Here is a 22,212-nt window from a genome sequence, read left to right on the forward strand (position 1 = left end):
CATTATACTTTTGGTTTATTTTTATTATTTTTTCGGAAATCGGCGGAAAATGGAGGAGGCCTTTACCTGAGGGTAAAAGCCATATTCATGGCAGTTCGCATTTTACAATCCTCATTAAATGCGCGAACTTTTCATGGCACTTTCCAAGGTTCTTTATAGTACACTTTTTTTAAAGGAATTTTAAAGGAAACTTTCAAAGTCGATAAATTTTGAAAATTTGAAATTTCATGGTTTAACAGTCTTAATACTAGAAAACTTGGGGCATATGTGTCTTTATTTTTGACTATGGTTCTAATGTTATTTATGTACAGTCACGGTTTCAAAGTCTAAATGAACAAAAATAATAAAAATTAACCCAAATAACAGATAAATGGTTACAGTTTGACCAAATTTCTAGGTTTTTCTTAAATGGGTTAGATATTTTTCAGATTTTTCTCATGATGGTTACAATGAATCATGTCACTCCGTTGCGGCTTGTTGAGTTCTGGGACCCCTTATAAAGACTGACTAATTGAAAAGAATAATTAATATATATACATAGCATAAGTCCGTTGATGATCTCCATAGAAGTAATAGGCAGTTGCTTTCTGGTAATTTAGAATAGAATTTATTGTGAAAATTAGTAGAATACACAACACTAACATAAAAAAAAGAAATATGTAAGGAATAAACTATCTATATACAAAATATAATAATATAGTAATCGACGTTAGTTTTGGCGAGACAAACGAACAATAATTGCAGTTACACATGTATATACATCAACAATTGCTGTTCAACACTAGGCTTATAAGCTATATCCGAACTCTATTCAATGCCTGATGATGCCTCGTTCAGAGACGAAACACTTTGTAGACTCAATAACGGTCGGAATTCGAAATCGCCTTTACAGAAGGTCCTAATGGTGGTCAAGTTTCCACACCGACTATTTGTGATCTCACACATGCTAATTGTAGCTGAATTAAATAATATAACATAAATCCATTAAGTAATGAACACTTTACCTGTTGTGGAGTGTATTGATGTATCTTTTGCTGGTGTTCATAAGAATGTCTGTAGCCCGCGATCGGAGCGTATCTATTACCTCCTGGTGCACCAGACCACACACCCATATCCCCAATACCTGTTATCATACAATATTTTTAATAAACACAAAAATTAGATTAACTTTCATTAAATATACTGGACATACATATATATATATATATATACCTGTTTGTTCAGGCATAGTGTACATTGGGTCTGGTCCAGGATGATATCCAGGATACGAGTGTGAAGGATGTACATGATGTGATGGATGTAGTGGTGCATGTGGCGGCTGAGGTAACCGAGGGCGAGGAGGATAATTGCCATAATCATGATATTCTGGACCTGGCGGTCCAGCTCCTGGTGGTGGACCTGGTTGGGCACTATTAGGTATGCTACCAGAACTCCCGCCAAATGTGGCTAGTTTCTGAATTGAAGCTTCTTGCGTTACACCACCTTGGTTGTATGTCTGCCTATAACTAAAAAAAATATATATATATAAATACGATTGAAAAATAAATCTACAGTAATGTAACATTAACAACCGTGGACATATCTATCTCACAGAGCTATCAATAGCCAAAGTAATCAGAGTTTTTAACTACACAAAAAAAAACTACACATAGTTATTTTTTGTAATATAATAGAATGAACATATTTTTACCTTTTGTTTACTATTAGGCCATAAAGGGAGATTGTTGTATAAACTGTATTCGATGTATGTTACTAAATATCTGATTATTTTCTTATAAGAGGAGACTGACTTACAAACTGCGTTTGGACCTCGGAATAGCTGAGAGATAGTGTATGTGACGTATAAGCTAAAAATCCGTTCAGTAGTTTTTGCGTGAAAGAGTAACAAACATGCATCCATCTATCATCCATACTCAAAAAATATCTCGTTTATAATATTAGGAAGAATTCGTAATATTAAACACCTGTTTTCTGTAGCATCCTTATTATCAGCTACTGAAGATGATGAGCCACCAGCAAAGCTGTCTGTTCCACCAAGATCAGTAAGTCCTTCCAACATACCGCTTCCATCATCACCAAATAAGTTATATGAGTCCATCACTCAATTACGAGTGAATTAAGATTATTTTGTGTTGCAGTGAACAACAAAAAATTGGTGTGTCCATTTTATTCTGGAATATTAAAAAACTATTTATTTAAAAAAAAAAAAATTACTGTCGCTACTTATCTCAAATGTGAAGTACATTGGGTATAATGAAACGAGATATTAAAATCGGAAAGGAGCCGTATCTATATGTTGAGCACTTCTAGAAACCAAACCAATTAGATTAAAACAATGAAACGGGCAGATTTGTTTTTTGTACTTATGTAATGTAGAATCATTACATCAGTACAAACAAGTATCAAATTATTTAAACATTTTAAAGGGGTTACTTCATTTTCAAAATTCAATTTTAATGGTGCCATAAGTAGGGTTCTAAAATAAAAGATATAGACATGGAGTTTACGATTTTATTATAACATACAACAATATAATATTATGCATTATATATTGTATGTTATATATTGTATATTATAACAACCTGTGATTGTCATACTCTCAATACACTTCATAAATAATCCTGAATTTCAGCTATTGGTTCTTTAATTCTTAAGCTTCATAAGGACAAAGTATATTATGTTTTGTCTTCATGTAAAAAGTGCATTTTCTGGGAATAATTTATGACAATTCAGTATAATGGTGACAAAACATAGTGGAAATCATATATATATATATATATATATATGTATCCATTTGTACAGAATCAAACATGTCCAAAAATATTCATAAAATAAAACAACTTTATTTAATATTTTAAGATGATGCTGTCTCAGAATGACAATCACAGTGAAAATGATAATAAAAAATGATATGTGGAACATGTGATAAACTACTAAAACACTTAACAAATAAAACAAAATAGGAAAGTCATAATTCGATAATTATTATATGTTTGTGATATAGAAGGAAATCTAATAATTACCTAAACTGTTTGTTTAGGTAATTATTAAAATGTCACATAATCAACAAAATGATACCCTTAATACAAGTAAAGTTAGAAGATTCTTCTGTACTTTCATTGAAGCTTATGCCTGTATAACTAAGGGGAAAAGCTATACGCTTATGATTAGACTTCAACATAAAGCGATACAACTTCTCCCGTTCAGTTAAACAGCAAATTTCTTGAAGTTGTACTGAAAACAAAAGGTTCGTGTTCATCATTCATATGTCTGGCTGGCATATCCTAAATGTTTCCTATTATTTATATTCATTAACAAGTCCTAATGCACATTTCCTGTCAAATCAATCCAAAAATACAGACAATCAAACATCTTAATTTAATGATTTATATTTTCTGCTAAAATCTACAAAACATATGATAAATATATCATTATTACAACAATTATGGAAATCTAAAAATTACACTAATAATATTTTATGCAACTTAGATTATGAGACTTTAGAATGGCAAATAAGCTGGCAATCCTCAACCAGACTATCATCATACTTCTCATGCATTGCCATTCTGGAGGACTTTAATGTCATGTCTCCACATCTTGCCTTATAATACAAAACTAATATTAATGTAAATTAAACGTGAGAGTTATATTTAAAATAAAAAGGTTTATTTTCTATGTATTTAAGTCAATGTATTTAGTAAATGTTATTTTACAGTTTGAATTTCTACTACATCATGAGGAAATTAGGCAATAATCATTGCTTATTATATGATGAAAGTTTCAACCATTACAGAAAAAAATGCATTTTTTTGTGAGATTCACCCTTGAAATGTTGACTCATTTTATTTTGCTCCTTTTAATAATGTTCTCAATACCCAATGCAAAGAAATGTTTTATATATTCTTAATGTCATTACTGTAAGTTATGTATGTCTTTGGTAGACAGAACACAGTGTAATTTCTCTCTGTGTGAACATGTTGGAATGTATCAGCAGCAAGATGTGATCTTAATAAACTTTCGTTACTATAACATTACATGCCTAACATGTTCATGATGAAATTTTTTTTAACAAATTCTTGTTTTATTTTTTTACATATTCTACGAAATGTTTAAAATTTAAATAGATTTCCACCAGATAAAAATGTTACAATATATTTTTTTTTGGCAACCAAAAAGCATTTATGAAACCTTTTATGCCATATTTTTTCTGGACAAAGACATCTGGTAAATGAGTGAATATAAGGTATTTGAATTCAGATGTTTGCAGACAAATTTAATGTTATGTTAACCTATAATGATTGTTACTGTATGTTTAAGTAATGAAGAATACTCTCTTTTAATGTTAAATAATTTCAAAGTATTCATAAATGTATACTCCGCTGTCCCCTCCTAATTACTAAATTTTTTTATTTTATATAATATCTTTAATAAGTATATCATAATGGTTTTTTAATCCAAATATATACTTAAATACAAATTCAAACATATTTTATACATAATTTATTTGTAAAAATATATTATTTAATGACAATTTGACACACTGGTGCTAAAGAATGTTATTAACATTGCACATAAAAGTGATTAAAATGATGTACTTATTCAATACACTGCCAGTAAACTGGTTTATGGCAATAGTTTAAAAAGTTTATCTTGTAAGTGGTAGGTATTGTTATTTAATCAATAAATTATTGTATATTGTATGTTGAATGTGAACAATGTGTATGTTTCAATTATTATTACAATAAATACACTGTTTTGCAACAAATGTGTGTTTTTGTCATTTCTTTAATCTCTCCTTAGTATCTCTAGGCTCTCCCTAGTTATTTTTTTATATCAGGGGAAATACATATGCACCACAAAGTGACCAAATCTAATATCTATAATTATATAAGTATCTTCATTTTATGTGTTTCAAGTATTTGTATTCATAGTCAGTTCCATAGTGTATATAAAACAACTGGAGCCTATAAATGTCATAGTAATGTTTTTTATTTCCAGCCAATAATGATGGATATAAAATTTTTGTCACCTAGTTAAGTAATAAATAAGAATAGAAACATAATATTTAATAATAAAGTTAATTAAATTATGCAATACAGTCCCATTTTCTGGATAATTAACACATTAGTATTCCTTAAACTCTATATGACGCTTAACAATTGCACATGTACTCAAATTTCGTGAAAATATCATAGTTCATTCCTGATGAATTAGCCATGCTAAATGATCTATTTTTTAATTACCTTATCCTTCACCAGCCTATTATTATTATTCAACTCTTTAACTGTGTTTTCTATTTTCATAGTAGCAAGGACATATAACTATGCAATAATTTCATTATGAAGCAAATTCAGACAATCCATGTAACAATATTTTGTATAGAAAAATGTCAATAATAATTTCTAAAATCAATATCTTGTTACTTACTTTTAATTTTAAATCAATTAGATTCCTCAGTATGCAATTGTTATTGCAGCTCTCTCTCTCTCTCTCCTAATAGTTGTACCATAAGGCTATATAGCCTTCCGCATGTCATTTTAAATCATTGACGGAAATAAAAAATTTAATTTGTAGATGTAAACATAATTACCTAAATTTACAGTGTCAATAGCGCAGGTAGTGCTAAATCATCAAAGGGTAAATGTAAAAGTAAACATAAATAGTAATAATTTTAATAAGGCCATAGATATTTTTTATACACAAGAGTCCTATGATAGTCACATTTTATGTGCTATTTCAAAGACAACAAAAAATAATTAGGTATTAATATTAAGTAAATAATACTACTAAGTTCATGCAATTTTAGTCATCAAATTTGAGATCTTATATTTAACCCACTTACGAGATTAAACATTAAAACTCTCTTCTAACAACAGAACATTACAAAATTGTAGGACCTGATACATATTCGTGTTTTATAAACTTATAAACTATAGGAAATGTGTTAGTATACATATGTTTTATACAATATTATAACAATAAATTACATTACAAAAAACAAAAATGATATCTACGAAATGTAGATGTTTTTTTAAGTTCCCGAATATAGAAAGTATGTAACAATGGGAGATACCGCAACATGAGCTAACCAGACAGATATATTACAAAATTAACCATAAACTGTAATATACATAAAAAAAACATGTATATAAACAAGAAATAAACATTAGATACTACTGAGATAAGATTAACTTACCGAAAACGCCACACAACAAGGTTGTTCACAAAATGGACACCATACTCAAGATTGATCCAAAACCTTCAGTAAAGATAAAGTAATAAGCTTATTAAATAAACCGATTTTAATAGATTAGAGAAAATTAATACTAATTATATGATATATTATTAGAGATTCAACGTTTAAATCAGTTATATTTCACACTGTTTGAAGAATTCTGAAGAACGCCATTACACTCCGTACGTCCATTTTGTTTCAATTCGGTAAACTGGTGAAGTGTTGCCAACAAATACAATAATTTAAACAACCCCACTACATTACAAACATGGGCCTCCGAAATTTACGTTCGATCGCCGTGGTCGTGTATCTATGTATGTATGTGTCGGTGTATCTATGCAAAGAAACTAATATTTCCACGAATAAAACTCTAATGGTATTAGCAAAAAAAACTAAAACGTATAGCATTTCTTTCCAATAATTTATCTGCATATATTTACAATTTACATACCTATATTTTAAATTGACAACAAGATAAAATAATAATCTCCATTTACAAGAAGCGGGAATTTCAACAAAGAGTATTTTAATTTTGACCATATTATATTATTTTGCTATAAAAACAATATAAGCTGCCAGTATGTACCAAATTGCAACATCACCTGCGTTATCTTTCAGATCTATGGATCGTATGGAGGCCAATTTTGAATTGGAAACCACTGACATGAATTAGCAGGTCTACTTATGTTAAGATCAGAATCAGAGGTATGGATCATCTTGTTTCCTTGTGCTCCATTTAGACCTTGTAGAGTTATCTCTATAAGGAATTATATAAAATAAGATTGAGACGGTTCCCAGCATTCTTCATGCGCAAGTTGAAAATAGGTACATATAGTACATAACTACTGGAGTGAAGGTAAGACTTATTACATAACTATTATATATAAAAATACGACAGGACGTTACTAATCCTCATGACAACGATAACGAAACAACCACTGACGCAGACATGAAGAAGTCCATGACAATACAGAATAATAGATACGAATATATAATAAGAATAGAATAATAGACATAAATAGGGCCAACCGGAATCACTGTGGCATTGCGCCTACAGGACCCAAATTACTGTTGCGTGCTGCAACATCGACCACGGCAAAGTACCTGTCCCGGCTACATTACACTACCGCCACCAGCAGAACATTGTCGTGTACACACGACACGACGACGACGTGGCCCGGATCCCCTCTATATATATTTTTTCGCAAGACTACACTACATCTAGATATAGTATGGGATTTTATTTTTCAGACTCAAAGCTGTTGGCCGAAGCTAGCTTTTACAACTTCACCGGACGATTAATATATAGTACTAGCTTTTACCCACGGAACAGCTCGCTTTGAATAAAAAATATTTACTATTTTTAATAAAAAGTATCTTATGTTCATTTTAATACATCCAAGAACATTTGTACAAAATTTTATGATGATCGGTTCAGTAGTTTTTGCATGAAAGCCTAACAGACATCCCTACTTTCACATTTATAATATTAGGTTCTAACATATGAAATAGGCGTTTTATAACCCACAAAACCCGTTTAAAAGATACAAATATAATTTGTATCTTTTTGAACGAAATTATTGTGCTATTTTGGAATGCAAATATAGTGCAACTAATAATGTATCAAAAGGTAAATGTCTTATCATCGGTAAGTACTATTTCATATTATTTTCATTCAAATGAAAACACTGTTACAAAAAATAATATCGTTCAATAAACAAAAATGTATAAGGCCGCTTTTTATTGAACGTCACATTACCTACTCTATACTTACATTAAAATCGAAATGTCTATCGATAGCTAGACGTGCGATGCGTTGCACCAATATAAAAAAAAACAACGTAAGTCATGAGTTTTGTATGGAATATCTTACTTTACTGAGTACATAATATGTCATATTTTCATTTTACAAAACTTTTAATACAAAGGAAGTCTTAACTAAATAATTTAAACAATCAGATGTTTCATGACCCAAGGAATTATTTTTATTTAGTTCGCTCCGTAGATGACAAGAGTGTGTGCACATTGGCGAGTGTTCTTCATTTTTTTATAATTTTATTTTTGCCTACTTGTTTTTTCTGTGGGTCTAACTTATCTGTGATAAGAGTTGCCAACCTTAATACACTTAGCCTTTTGCGAAGAAATAAATAATCTAATAAATCTCGTACTTTAACTCAATTTGTTATCTTAGTATTTTGGTCGATTCTTGTAGGTCAAAATATCGTCCCCACGTGTAGGAGAATGCAAATATGCTGGTAGTAAAGGCAAAAATCCCTGTACGAAAATTCGGATGCGGTTGGTATGTATACCTTTCTGTGGTATAGATTGATTGAGTGTGCGGCGTCTGTCTAATCTGTGTTTGTGATTGTAAAGCATCGCACAGTAAAAAAAAGTAACAATAAATAATTTTTATTATAGTTACAAAAAGATTGCTTAATGATGAAATTAGTAGACCAAGTTGTTAGGAGTTTTAAGGTTGCCAAAGTGTTTCGGGAAAATACAGATAAAATAAATAGTATTGATTTTTCTCCTAGTGGCGAAACGTTAATTTCGTGTAGTGAAGATGATCAAATTGTTATTTATGACTGCGATAAAGGCACACAAGTGATTACAGTAAACAGCAAAAAATATGGTGTTGACTTAATACATTTTACACATGCCAAGAATACTGCAATCCACAGCTCCACAAAAGTTGACGACACCATACGATATTTGTCACTTCATGATAATAAATACATTCGATATTTCCCAGGACATACAAAAAAAGTAGTAACACTATGTCTGTCACCTGTAGTGGATACCTTCTTGTCAGGTTCCTTGGATAAAACACTTCGATTATGGGACCTTCGTTCGCCAAATTGTCAAGGATTAATGCATCTATCAGGAAGACCAGTGGCAGCATATGACCCTGAAGGTCTTATATTTGCTGCTGGTGTAAACTCGGAGAGCATCAAGTTATACGATCTACGTTCATTTGACAAAGGTCCGTTTGTAACATTCAAATTGAATCAAGAAAAAGAATGTGATTGGACAGGACTGAAGTTTTCTCGTGATGGTAAAACAATGTTGATCAGTACCAATGGATCAATCATCCGTCTAGTTGACGCTTATCATGGTACACCTCTTCAGACATTCACTGGTCATCTTAATAACAAAGGAATACCTATTGAAGCATCATTTAGTCCTGATTCACAGTACATATTTAGTGGATCAACAGATGGCAGAGTACATGTTTGGAATGCTGATACAGGCTATAAAGTGTGTGTATTGAATGGAGATCATCCAGCACCTATACAGTGTGTTCAATTCAATCCTAAATATATGATGTTAGCTTCAGCATGTACAAATATGGCATTCTGGTTGCCAACTATAGATGATGTTTGAATTAAATGTGTTATTTTATTCAGTGTCTACCTAACGAAACTATGTACTTAATGATAATTTTCAAATTTAAAAACAAGTTAATATTTCACTTGAGAGGAACAAAAAGTTAAAACTGGAACAAAACAAAACATTAAGCTAGGAAATGCTACTCCACCAAAATTATTACATCAGCTCTGATAGACATGGCTGTATAAAAACCATGGTTATTAAAACTGTTTTTTTTTTCTAATGCTAACATTTTGTCTGACATTCAATATTACATCATATTAGGTATTAATAAATTTTACCACATTGAAAGTATGTGAAACCATTTATTTTTTATAACTACATTACAAACCTACTACCTAATACACTATCAAACTTATGTTTAGAAGAATTTTCAAAATACTGTAATTACAATTAGTATTAAAGTTATTCAATGGTCCTCCTAAATATATTATTTGTGCCTCCTACAATCTAGAATAGTTATTGTTGATTTAGAAGGGAATACATTAGACAAGGTACCATAACCGGTTACTATTCAAGTGTTAATCCACGATTTTATAATCTTTTAGTAAAAACAAGGAAATGGCTTGCTAATAAATAAAATGTAAATGAATTTGAAATTGGGGAATTGTTTCAATCAATGATATACCCTAGTTAAAAATCCACGCGGTATCAACAAAAAATTAGTAATTACCAATTTTTTTTAAAAACCATTACTAATTTTTTGTTTTATTAATTAGTTATGACTAACCCATTCCTCATTCCATCGCATTCCACTAGGAACGAAACAGCAGCCGACCGTTGGCACGGCACCACACCATCTTCCAGTCAATCATCAAAAAAACAAAATTTGGTTGGTAATATTTTTTTATAAAAAAACATCGGATATTATATTACAGTTGACAGCCTCTAAAAAAAACGATTATTCTACTAGGATATTATATTATATATGTAATCGATTATATTATATGATATAATCGATTACATATATTTTGTTATTGATAATCAACTTTCCCTTTTTTTAATGACATGTTTCACTACATAGTATTTAATATAATATAATATTAAATATTTATTATTTATATAATATAGAAAAAATAATTAAATCTAAAATAAAACTGACAAGATAATCCGGTCCATTTCGTACCCGATACAAAGGCCAATAGAAAAGAGAAATAACAATTGTCAGAGAAATCATTGTATCTAGATACTAAATATTTATATACACTAATGTTAGGTATATAAATATTTAGTTTAATTACTGTTTTTGAATTAAATAACAGAAAAATCCATTTTGATGGTTGTCGTACATAATAATGATTTTTACGGTATTAAACTACAAAAAAACATTTTTTTTATTCATACAAGTAAATATTTTAAATAGAACTATCTTTTATGAAATGTGTGTTAATAAAAAAATTCATTTTGGTACAATACCACTACATCTAATAATACCTATATTTTATCAATTGTGTGTCATTGCGTATTAAATAAATATCGGTAATAATGTCGAGGCATTCATAATTTCTACCTTATAAAAATCTGGAAGGCTACTATGACCAAATAAGAAACAATCCTTACGCAGGGCAGTTCAAGAGCAGGCCTTAAACAGTCCCGTTTAAAATCGTACCATGACGTCAAATTAGGTGAAATATTTAGTAATAGCAGTAATAGTATGTAATGTTGCGGCTGAGCTGTAGGCTACCAACGGGGTCACAGGTGGCGGATAGTGAATGGCCATCAGATATGGTGGTTAGCTGCGAATATGTGGAATAAGCAGTCCCCGACCAAACAGCGGCAGCGTTACCAGGACTTGGTGGGAGGTTCGCGGGGTGAATCTTTCTATAAAATACCACAAAGGTCTAAAGACGGCGTTGTGACATGGCGATTAAAGACCGCCATTAAATAGGTCTTCCCCTAGCGTTGGCGACGCTAGTACTGGCAAAGGGCCGAAGAAATAATTTCAGGAAGGGCTTTTGACCAGATATCAACGGGTGAACTCCTTCGGCCGAGGGGGAAAGGGGATTGTTAGTAATGTGGACTGTTGACCCCATTGCTAGCAATGTACCATATCAGGTCGACCTCCACGCGGTTCCCCCTGGAAACCATCGTGTTAAATTCCTGGTGAATTTATCACGATGGGCTAACTGACCTGACCTCATGATCATCTTATCATCATCCACTGGTGCCCCGCCAGCGTAAACCGTTAGCGCAGGCGGGTGCACCATTCCATTATCATCCAGAAAAAAAAACTCCTTCGGCCGGTGAACCACGGTGTGGAAGGCAAATGGGGAAACCACCACACAAATTTCCCTAATAAATGGAGCACGAATGAAATGGAAAAAGAATATAGTAACGTTCTTGTTTGTTCTTCAACGGGCTTCCACGATGTAATATGCCGTGGCGGTCCGAGTCCGGCAGGGGCAGAAGCAAGGCTGAACCGGTCGTCATCATGCGAAATCCTTGTCAAATAAGTACTTGGAATGTAAGGACGTTATTGAGTCCAGGAAAACTGGAAGAAGTAATAGAGGAAATGAATAGAATAGAGATAGACATACTGGGACTATGTGAGGTTAGATGGGAAGGTAGTGGATATTACTGGAAGGAGAATAATAGAATAATATATACGGGAAGAGAAAAACAAGGTACAAATGGGACGGCCATAATCTTAAATAAAAAATGGGGCAAATTGGTGGAAAATACTATACATTATAGCGACAGAATAACAGCAGTTAAAATAAAGGCAGATTCGACTAATTTAATAATTATACAAGTTTATATGCCCACTAGTAGCTATCCGGATGAAGAAATCGAAGATATGTATAACCGCATTGATGAAATAATAGATACAGTTAATAAAAATGACAATTTAATAGTAATGGGTGATTTCAAAGCAGTTGTCGGGGAAGAAGCTGTTGGAAATATAGTAGGTAAATTTGGTCATGGCGTCAAAAACTACAGAGGGGAAAGGTTAATACAATTTTGTAAGGAAAATGATATGTTTATTGGAAACACCTTTTTTAAACAGCCTAAAAGAAGATTATACACATGGAAGATGCCGGGAGATATTGGAAGATACCAAATAGATTTCATAATAGTTAAAAATTCTAAACGTAACCAAATAATCTCATGCAAAACACTCCCAGGAGCTGATGTTAATACTGATCATAACCTTTTAACGAGTACTCACAATTTTCTAGTCAAGAAAAATAAAGAAGAAAAAATAGACCTAAGCAAATTGATCTCACTAAACTTAAGGTAGAAAGCAATAGTAAAGTGCAATATAGTAATAAGTTATTAGATAAAATAGAAATACATAAGGATATATTAAATAGAAATGATATAAATATTGATGATAGGTGGAATACTATTAAAAATATTATTAAAACAACGGCAGAGGAAAGTATTCAATGTAAAAAAATTAGACCTAGGAAGAAGTGGCTTACTACTGAAATTATTAACCTTATGTTGGATAGAAGAAAAGTCAGAAACAAAAATGATGAGAATAGTATAAAACAATATAAAAGAATTACTAACAAAATTACTCTAAAATGTAGAGAAATAAAAGAAAAATACATAGAACAGACTTGTGATAAAATAGATGAGCATATGAAGAAGGGAAAAATGGGAGTGGCTTATAGTATAATTAGGGAATTAGACAGGACACCTAAACCAAAAAGTACAACAATATTAGATGAAAATGGTAGAATATTATTTAACAGTGTAGACATAGTAAATAGATGGAAAAAATATATAGAAAATCTTTACCATGGTCAAGGTTTATCTACAGAGGGTATAGAAAATAAAGATACAATAGATAAAGATAAACTTGGACCACCTATATTAAGAGAAGAATTCGACCAGGCTTTAAATTGTATTCAAAATGGTAAAGCAGTTGGTAATGATGGTATTTCTATTGAAATGATTAAGTACATAACCAATAACCTAATAGTAGATAAAATATATGAATTAATTTATGAAATGTATGAAACGGGTAATATTCCAAAAGATTTTTCAGTAAGCAAGACAATAACACTCCCAAAAAAGGTAAATACATTAAAATGCGAAGAACATAGAACCCTCAGTTTATTGTCACATATTTCAAAAATACTTTTAAAAATTATTCAAAATAGAATCAGACCACATACAGAGACTTTTCTAGGTCCTGATCAATATGGTTTTAGACAAAATAAAGGAACACGTGAAGCAATTTTGGCATTTCGGTTGATATTAGATAGAAGATTAGAACTTGGTATTGGAACGAGTGTTGCATTTATAGATTTGGAGAAGGCCTTCGATAATGTAAACTGGAAAAAAATGATGCAAATTTTGAAAGAAGCCGGTATAGATTACAAAGATAGAAGAATAATTTATCAACTTTATAAAAATCAAGAAACAATAATAGAGATAGGCGAGGAAAAGGAAAAAACTAAATCAAAGAGAATAACAAAAGTCAAGACCCGTAATAAAAATAATCCAAAAAATAACAAAACACAGTTCGAGCAGGTAGACACATTCAAATATCTAGGCAGTTTATATTAAGGTTGAATAGCGCTAGTATAAAGTCTATGACTAGAGTGGTTACTAGGGCTACCCTCCTTGTTTATTGTCACTCTCAAAAAAACTGAAAAAGTGTAATAGAACAGTGGTGATGGAAGACCATGTTCAAGAATCCATAATCCATGAGAACAGCGATTCTATTATCCCTAATAATGAGGATAATGATGAAAACTGTAGGGATGATGTTGATGAACCACTACAAGTAGTCGAACCATTAAGTGACATGGAGCCTAGGTACAATCTAAGAGAGAGAGCGACCATACCTCATCCCAAGAAGTATCAAGACTATGTGTGCCATATAGGTACAGAGAGTTTCCCTGGTACATTTAAAGAAGCTGTTGAGAGAGAGGATAGTGCTGAATGGAAGAAGGCTATGGCAAGCGAACTCCAGTCCCTTAAAGAGAATGATGTATGGACATTGTGTGATTTACCACCCAACAGAAAACCACTTCCGTGTAAATGGGTTTTCAACATAAAGCGTAACCCAAACGAAACTATTAACAAATACAAAGCTTAAAGGATTCAAGCAACGAAAGGGTATTGATTATAAACAGACCTTCAGTCCTGTTGCTCGCATGGCCACAATTTTGTTAGTGTTAGTGCTAAGGAGAACTTATATTTAACACAATTTTAGCGACTGCATTTCTGAATGGAAAGCTCAAAGAAGAGATCTATATGAAGCAGCCAGATGGATTCAGTGACGGCACTTCAAAAGTATGTCGTTTAAATAGAAGCCTCTTTTCTGTTGGAACTCTTGCTTTGAAGAGGTTCTCTAGAGTGGTTTCATACAGAACTGTCCGATTGTTGTCTTTTCACAAAGAAAGTGAAAGACAAGAAAATATTAATAACTCTGTATGTAGACGATGGCCTTGTGCCACTACAGACAAAGCCCTGGCGGACCAATTCCTTAAAGAATTAGGGCAGACGCTAAAAATATATATCTGGGTTTGGAAATTGCAAGGTTGAAAGATGGTTCAGTATTCATCAATCAGGAATGTGTGTAAGAAGATTTTAGATATATATATCTCAACACCTATCGATTATATTTGGAGATGAAGAGAAAAAGTTCCCATATCGAGAAGCTGTAGGTGCACTTGCATATGTAATGACAGGCACACGCCCTGATATAGCGTATGCAGTTGGGCTAGTTTCGAGAAAATTAGAGAATCCAACTGAAGCTGATTGGCAAAGAGTGAAACGGATATTTAGATATTTGAAAGGAACAATATCCTATGGCATAAAATATCATGGAAATGCCAAAGCCATAGTACAAGGCTATAGTGATGCAGATCATGGAGGTGATGACCTCACAGGACGCTCTACTACAGGAGTCACCTGTTTATTTGCCGGAGGTGCTGTTTCTCAGTCAAAGACAAGCATCAGTTGCGATATCTACTACTGAGGCAGAGATTGTTGCACGCGAGCTTGTGTGGATAGAAATATTTGACCAGCTTACAAATATGGAAGGCATACTACAAGTCGATAACGAAGCGGCTATACGCCTTGCAAATAATCCCGAGTTTCATAAGCTGAAACATATCCGCATAAGACACTTCTTTGTTCGAGAGACAGTGCAAGAAGGTATATAGATATACAGAAGACAAGTTCTATGACCAACTAGCTGATCTTTTGACTAAGGCAGTTCCTAGATCAAGACTCGAGAAGATTCGAGCTAACTTGGGACTGCTAGACATTTCTAACTAGCGAGGGAAAGTATTAAGGTTGAATAGCGCTAGTATAAAGTCTATGACTAGAGTGGTTACTAGGGCTACCCTCCTTGTTTATTGTCACTCTCAAAAAAACTGAAAAAGTGTATGTCATATACGTATTACATAAATTGTAAATAATAGTGTCTAAAGTGTTCGTGTCGTGTTGTGTACCTACTCGCCTGATCCCTTCCAGTGTGTAATACCCGTATCTGCTTCCGTCTCCACCGCTTACGATATTTGGATATCTGGTAAGCCACTCTAGTTATATTAGTTTAATCACCACCAGTTGTACCACAGATATTATAACAAGAATAGCCATGGCAAAAAAAGCATTTAACAACAAAAAATACCTTTTACGCGCTAAAATATCAAAGACCTCACGGAAACGATTTATTAAAACCTATATCTGGAGTATAGCCTTGTATGCGTGTGAGACGTGGACATTAAATCAAAAGGAAAAAGACAAACTGGAGGCTTTTGAAATGTGGTGTTGGAGGAGGATGGAAAGAATTAGCTGGAAGGATAAAGTAAGAAACGAAGAAGTACTACACAGGGTAAAAGAAAAAAGACAAATATTGAACACCATAGAAAATAGACGAGGAATAATGTTAGGGCACTTGATACGGTACGATGATTTCATGAAAATTATTATTGAGGGGAAAATAGAAGGAAAGAGGGGGAGGGGAAGACCAAGGAATAGCTACATCAAACAAATTAAGGACAAAATGGGAGTCGTGTCGTATCAAGAATTAAAGAGCATGATGGAAGATCGCGGAAAGTGGCAAGAGCTCCACCGACAAGAGCGTAGCTCTTAAATTATGAATGAATGAAGTATGTAATATTATGTTATCTGTGGTAATAGGGTGAACGTAAGGTTGTCTCTGGCCTGTTAACTTTTAACCGGGAAAAATTAAAAAGTTAAATTATCCTTTATTTATAGTTACTGATATAAACAAAAAATATTTTATTAATATTAATATTTTTTCAATTAAATATCAGGTGTTATTTCAAACAATACGTACAATAAGAATTTCACATTACGAGACTCTTTAGAATATGGATACATGACAAAAAAGAGGTGCAAAAAAATGTTTTGGTTTTCAAGTGCTCGACAGGATTTCGTCCAAAGTTTTTGTTTAAAATTTAAAGCCTTAAGTGCTCTAAATATAAATTACTATAATTCCTCAAGATTGTGTTGAGTTTCCATTTGTGTTAAAGGTATTTCTGTGAAAATAAATTCTTAATTTGGTGAATGCCAATATTTTTCATTGATTTATTAAGAGGCCTTTCACATTTTTTGGCCTAAAAGCAGGGTCTTTGGGGTTCTGGTTCTAAGAAATTAAGAGTCGGATATACATTTTGATTCCTGAATTATATAGATAGATATCTAATCTTAAAAACAACATCTTTGAAATGTTAATTTTCTCTTTGTTAGTTTTCCTAATTTCTAAAGTAGTTTATTCAAAAACGCTAAGAGACAGAAGTTTGGGGTCGTCGTTCATTAATAAACAAACATAAATTGATATGATATCTGTACTAAAACTTGATAATTACTTTATAAATTGAGACAGCATCGTCCTTTTTTTCATTTTCAACTTAAATATCTAAAACATTGATCATAATGAAACCCGAAATTTCAACAAAACTTTGCCATAATCATTTCTAATTTTCTCATAAATACAACGAAATTTTTGCATAAATAAAACATAATAATAAAGTTAATATACTTGTAAATTAGAAATATAAAAAAAAATATAAGTTTCTAAGAAAAAAATAAACAATAATAATAATTGAAAGTTGTATATATTCCGTTGCGCCAAAAGTAAATTCTCAGTGCTGCGCTAGCGCTCGTCGAAGTACGATCTATGCTATTTTTTACGACACCGCTACGATAAGACATTCGTAAACATTTGTCAGTGAACATTAGTATAGTGCGACTAAACAATTTTGATAATTTAAGTAATATTTAATTAATTTTGCTAATATATACTTATTTCTACGAATATTAATTTAAAGATGTTGTTAAATATATATATATATAATATTAATTTTAGCATGCCAAAACAAAAGTACAGTTATGCTACAAATAAAACCTGCCTACCCTGCTGCACTATGAAAAGCACAAGAGCATGGTATTTCGTCACACTAATGGCAATTAATTGTTAAAATTAAAAAAGAGAACATTTTAGTATTTTTAAAAATAACGCTTATCTGAGAGAAAAATGTAAGAAAATGTAAACCAATTTTACTTTATGTTTATTTTGTAGTTTTTTTCTAAATTAAAATAGGGTTATTGTTTATAAAAATATCATTATCATTTTTACGTACATTTGTCTTGTGTTATATCATCTAGTATGCAATGTGGATTGTAAATAAATTATCAAATTATATATAAATTATATTCCTTAATGTTTAGAGATATTTTATCCAATTTACTTTATTTTATTTTACACAATACAGATATTTCTAAATTGCAGCCATTCTGTTATTATACTCGTTGGACTTTCATTACTGTACAGTTATGTCAAATAATTATGCGTGTTTGGGTGAAAAGTCAACAACATTATAAATGTTTTTATTTAGAGACTAGCTTTTAGCTCGCGGCTTCGCCCGCGTGAATATGGGATATATAGGTTATCGCGCGTTTAAAGATCCGTGTATAGTATTGGGACGTTATATATAAACCTTCCTCTTGAGTCTATCTATTCTGTCTATTAAATAACAACGAATCAAAATCTGCGTAGTTTTTTAAGATCAAAACATACATAGATCTATTATATGTGTAGATGATATTTTAACCGGAAATTGAAGCCGTTAAAATAGTATTGGCAGATCAGTTGGAATCATCGGTATTCTTGGTATATAAGCTGGTTGCCCAGCTAACGTACCGGTTATAATGGTCTACAATTAAATTGTCTTTCAATTCTTTAGTAAGCAACATATCCAATGGGACGCCATTGCACATGTTCGGCGGGCTTAAATTTCATGACTGGATCATGCTTTTGAGAAATTCCTTCCTCAAGTTTGAGCATTTAGTTTGTGAAATCACTATCTGTGCTTCCATAAAAATGAGCTCTCAAATTTGTCAGTAGTTGTAAACTTTCAATTAAAGTCCATAAGGGAGACGTTACGATGTTAATGACACAGAGAGTCTTTCAGAAATCTCCAGCAAAAGTATAAAAGTAATCCCGCCAATGAGAGCAGAGGTGTTTCTAAGGTCTTTTAAGGTTCTGTCCAAAATCTCTATAGCTCATGGTGATTTCATTACATATAATCAATGAGGCGTCTTGTAATAATTTATAAAAAGGTTTGATATTAACAAGTAATTATTTATCAAGAATCAAGAATCGGCCAACCAAGAACGAGAAGCTGCAATATCAGCCAATATCATGCGGCGACGTCAATGATGCAGGAACAGCAATGATAGCAGTTGAAGCTTTTTTTTTTACAACTTAGAATGGCAAACAAGCTGACGGCTCTCCTGATGGAAAGGGGTAACCGTCGCCTATATACATGAGTAGTACCTGACATGTTCATATCAGCATATTGTTTCCCCCATGCGTTGCCATTCCTGAAAACTCGGGTGTTATTCCCCTGTACCCTGTAAATTCACTACCATATATATACACAGGTAGTCTATATAGATAGATATACATATACACAGATAGTATACCCTGAGAAAGGTCATAGACTACTTTATAGTGCGAAAAAAGTATTGTAAGGGATTAAAAGCGGAGATGAAAGGTTGTATAAAAGTATCGTCATTGTTTAAGTGAAACAATGAAACTTTTTTAGGTTATAATCTAAATATATTTCCTTTATTTGGTCAATTTCATTATACCACGCTGACGAAGTCGCGGACACACCTAATATACATATAAGGATGGGACCTTTAAATCAAAACAAAGCATTTAAAACACAACTATTATATATAAATAAAACAATTATTTGCTAAGTATAATATTTAGAACAAGTGAATATGGCAATAATGTATCCGACTCTTATAATAAATTATATTGTATCTATTAATAAATAAACTGAATTAATATGTAAGAAGACTTAATTAGTAAATTTATGTTATAGTAATTTCATATTCTTGTCCTTATCCCAATTATTTGTTACTCATATTACTTAAGGTTTTGGCTTTTAGTTGTACAATCGGCCAGCATCCTGACATCAACCCTCTAGGAATAATATAATAAAAAAATATGGTCATTATTAGCACTTTGATAATTAAGATAAATCACGTTATTTAAAAAAATCCAATAAGTAGTCTCAGTTAAGTAGAAACATATCACATTATTAATTAAAATATTATAAGGATCAAAATGGTTCATACTAAATCCACACCGATTGCGCTACACGGTTATTTGAGTCTGTGTGCGTGTATTACTGTGTGCACATGCGATTAAACCTAAAGTTGAGCGGCATCACTTTGTAATAGGCCTCTTAAAATTAGTAACTCTTTAAAGGAATATATTAAATAAAAATTACTTAATCATACATTAAATATACCATGAGTTTCTACACACTCTACAATGCTATTGTTACACTAGAAATAATATTCCTTATGTTCATAGTTTTAGAAGTACAGCAAAGTAGACGACGAGTTTACATTCAACTACATTTGTGGGAATTTCTGGATTAATATTAAGAATATTGCAGTACGGTATAACAAAATGTACTCAAGCTCAAGATGAGATCATTTGATTCAAAATGTATGTGGCTAAGAGTAGCTTCTTAATTGAAGGTTAGGTTAAGTTAATAGCTGAGGGATCTGTTAAATCTGTACCTGAATGATCTAAATTATGAAAATCATAATGAGAGATACCTTAGACTATTCTATTTCTAAATCCTTTAATTATGGTGTTTATATTATTTATAAACACTTCTTCTATTACTGTGTGAACTTGAAGGGGAAAATAAGAGAAATAATCGCCTCATAAGAGATGCCAGATGTAGGCCTGCAATAATTGAGGAACTATCAGAAATTGAAGTGAAGTTTCTCACCATGTAAGGTGAAAATTTATCCTGGTGTACAAATGGTTATTTGTAATCGAGGCAAATGCTATATTTCACTTCACTTAGAACTTATAATACCTATATCTATTACACTTTTTTTTTAATAATTGTAAGGTTAAAATTAGGTATATGTATAACATAGAATTTTATTTCTTAGGTTCTACAGTCTAGCTCCTATTAATGCTAGCTTATCACAAAACATGACCAGTGAGGAAGGAAATGGGAAGGAGATTTGACTGTACATTAATTTGGAAGGAAATGTAGGTGTGTAATAAAGTGATACAATGATACATATATTTTATTTTCGATACATAGTTATTTTATACATTTCTATTGTTTTTATAATACAAATTACAAAGTTATATATATTATGTGTTTCTTCCTAACTTAACACAATAGCAAAACCTAAAAAGAATAATAAAGGAAATATTTAGGCAAAGAATAAAGTATATAGAGCACTAAATTATATATGAAATCATTAAGCAAATGTTATGTATTGTATCCTAGGTTATTATTATTTAAAATATTATTTGTTTCAGTAGTCTGCTGAAAAGTCCAGATGCGAGCAACTTGTAATTCAGGATTTTGCTGCCCTACTGATTCTTGAAGAGATATTACAGATGGTTACATCAAAGCCTGTTGTTGAAACTCCTCTGTAGACCTGTAATAAAGATATTTGTTTTAGTAAAAATTAATGAAAATAGGTAGATGTTTGAACAGACGTCTTTTATTGCAGAGCGCAGTGACAGAAGTATTATAATAATAAAAATTATATAAAGAACATCATGTTTTGAATATGGATAAAAAGAATATAAAAACTGCCAGTGACTCTCATTGTAGGTCTAGCAGTTTTAATATATCTATTATTTTTAATAAGTATACAACTAAAATTTTGATTTTAATACCTACCTAAGTCATATTTCCTCAGTTGTATTTTCCAAGTGTGATCATAGCAGATGATTATTCCATATAAAGTAATCATGGCATGCTCCTGGAAGATTAGCAATACATTATACATTAGTAAGTTATATGTTATAAATATTTACTACATAGAATGTATCTCATTAAAGTGCTAAATGCATTATCCTACTTATGAATAATCATAAATAACAATAACAACCTATACAACAGCAGTGGGATATGCAGCATGCAGCAGTATGGATGCTATATTAAAACAATTCAATGAAACAAGTACAAACTATTGGTAATCACTTAATAAAATTAATTATATACATTACACAGTAGCAGTATTGTAACCAAATAACAGTGATAGTGATACATAAATAAGAAATATAATAAGTTTTTCTACCTACATTC

The 22,212-nt window shown here is 31.6% G+C and overlaps 3 protein-coding genes across 3 annotated transcripts in view; 2 read left to right on the plus strand and 1 right to left on the minus strand.

Moving 5' to 3' along the window:
• LOC131844096 (chromodomain-helicase-DNA-binding protein 7) overlaps positions 1-2,113 on the minus strand; it is a 28,122-nt gene extending 26,009 nt beyond the window's left edge. The window contains exons 1-3 of the mRNA XM_059192873.1: positions 1,965-2,113; positions 1,213-1,505; positions 1,005-1,123 (exon numbers count right to left, since the gene is read on the minus strand). Of these exons, the coding sequence (XP_059048856.1) occupies positions 1,005-1,123; positions 1,213-1,505; positions 1,965-2,098 (546 nt within the window). The 5' untranslated portion in view covers positions 2,099-2,113. The remainder of the gene's footprint in view (positions 1-1,004; positions 1,124-1,212; positions 1,506-1,964) is intronic.
• Positions 2,114-8,234: 6,121 nt separating this feature from the next.
• On the plus strand, positions 8,235-10,063 carry LOC131844105 (WD repeat-containing protein 82). The gene has a single exon (XM_059192889.1). It carries the CDS (start codon positions 8,672-8,674, stop codon positions 9,617-9,619), a length of 948 nt encoding a protein of 315 aa, XP_059048872.1. The 5' UTR covers positions 8,235-8,671; the 3' UTR covers positions 9,620-10,063.
• Positions 10,064-11,999: 1,936 nt separating this feature from the next.
• On the plus strand, positions 12,000-12,866 carry LOC131844148 (craniofacial development protein 2-like). Its single transcript, XM_059192949.1, has one exon. The coding sequence runs from the start codon at positions 12,000-12,002 to the stop codon at positions 12,864-12,866; it is 867 nt and encodes a 288-aa protein (XP_059048932.1).
• Positions 12,867-22,212: the final 9,346 nt, after the last annotated feature.

The sequence above is a fragment of the Achroia grisella genome, unplaced genomic scaffold, assembly GCF_030625045.1.
Source record: "Achroia grisella isolate CSIRO2021 unplaced genomic scaffold, CSIRO_AGI_Agris_v1 utg3972, whole genome shotgun sequence".
Taxonomy (NCBI): domain Eukaryota; kingdom Metazoa; phylum Arthropoda; class Insecta; order Lepidoptera; family Pyralidae; genus Achroia; species Achroia grisella.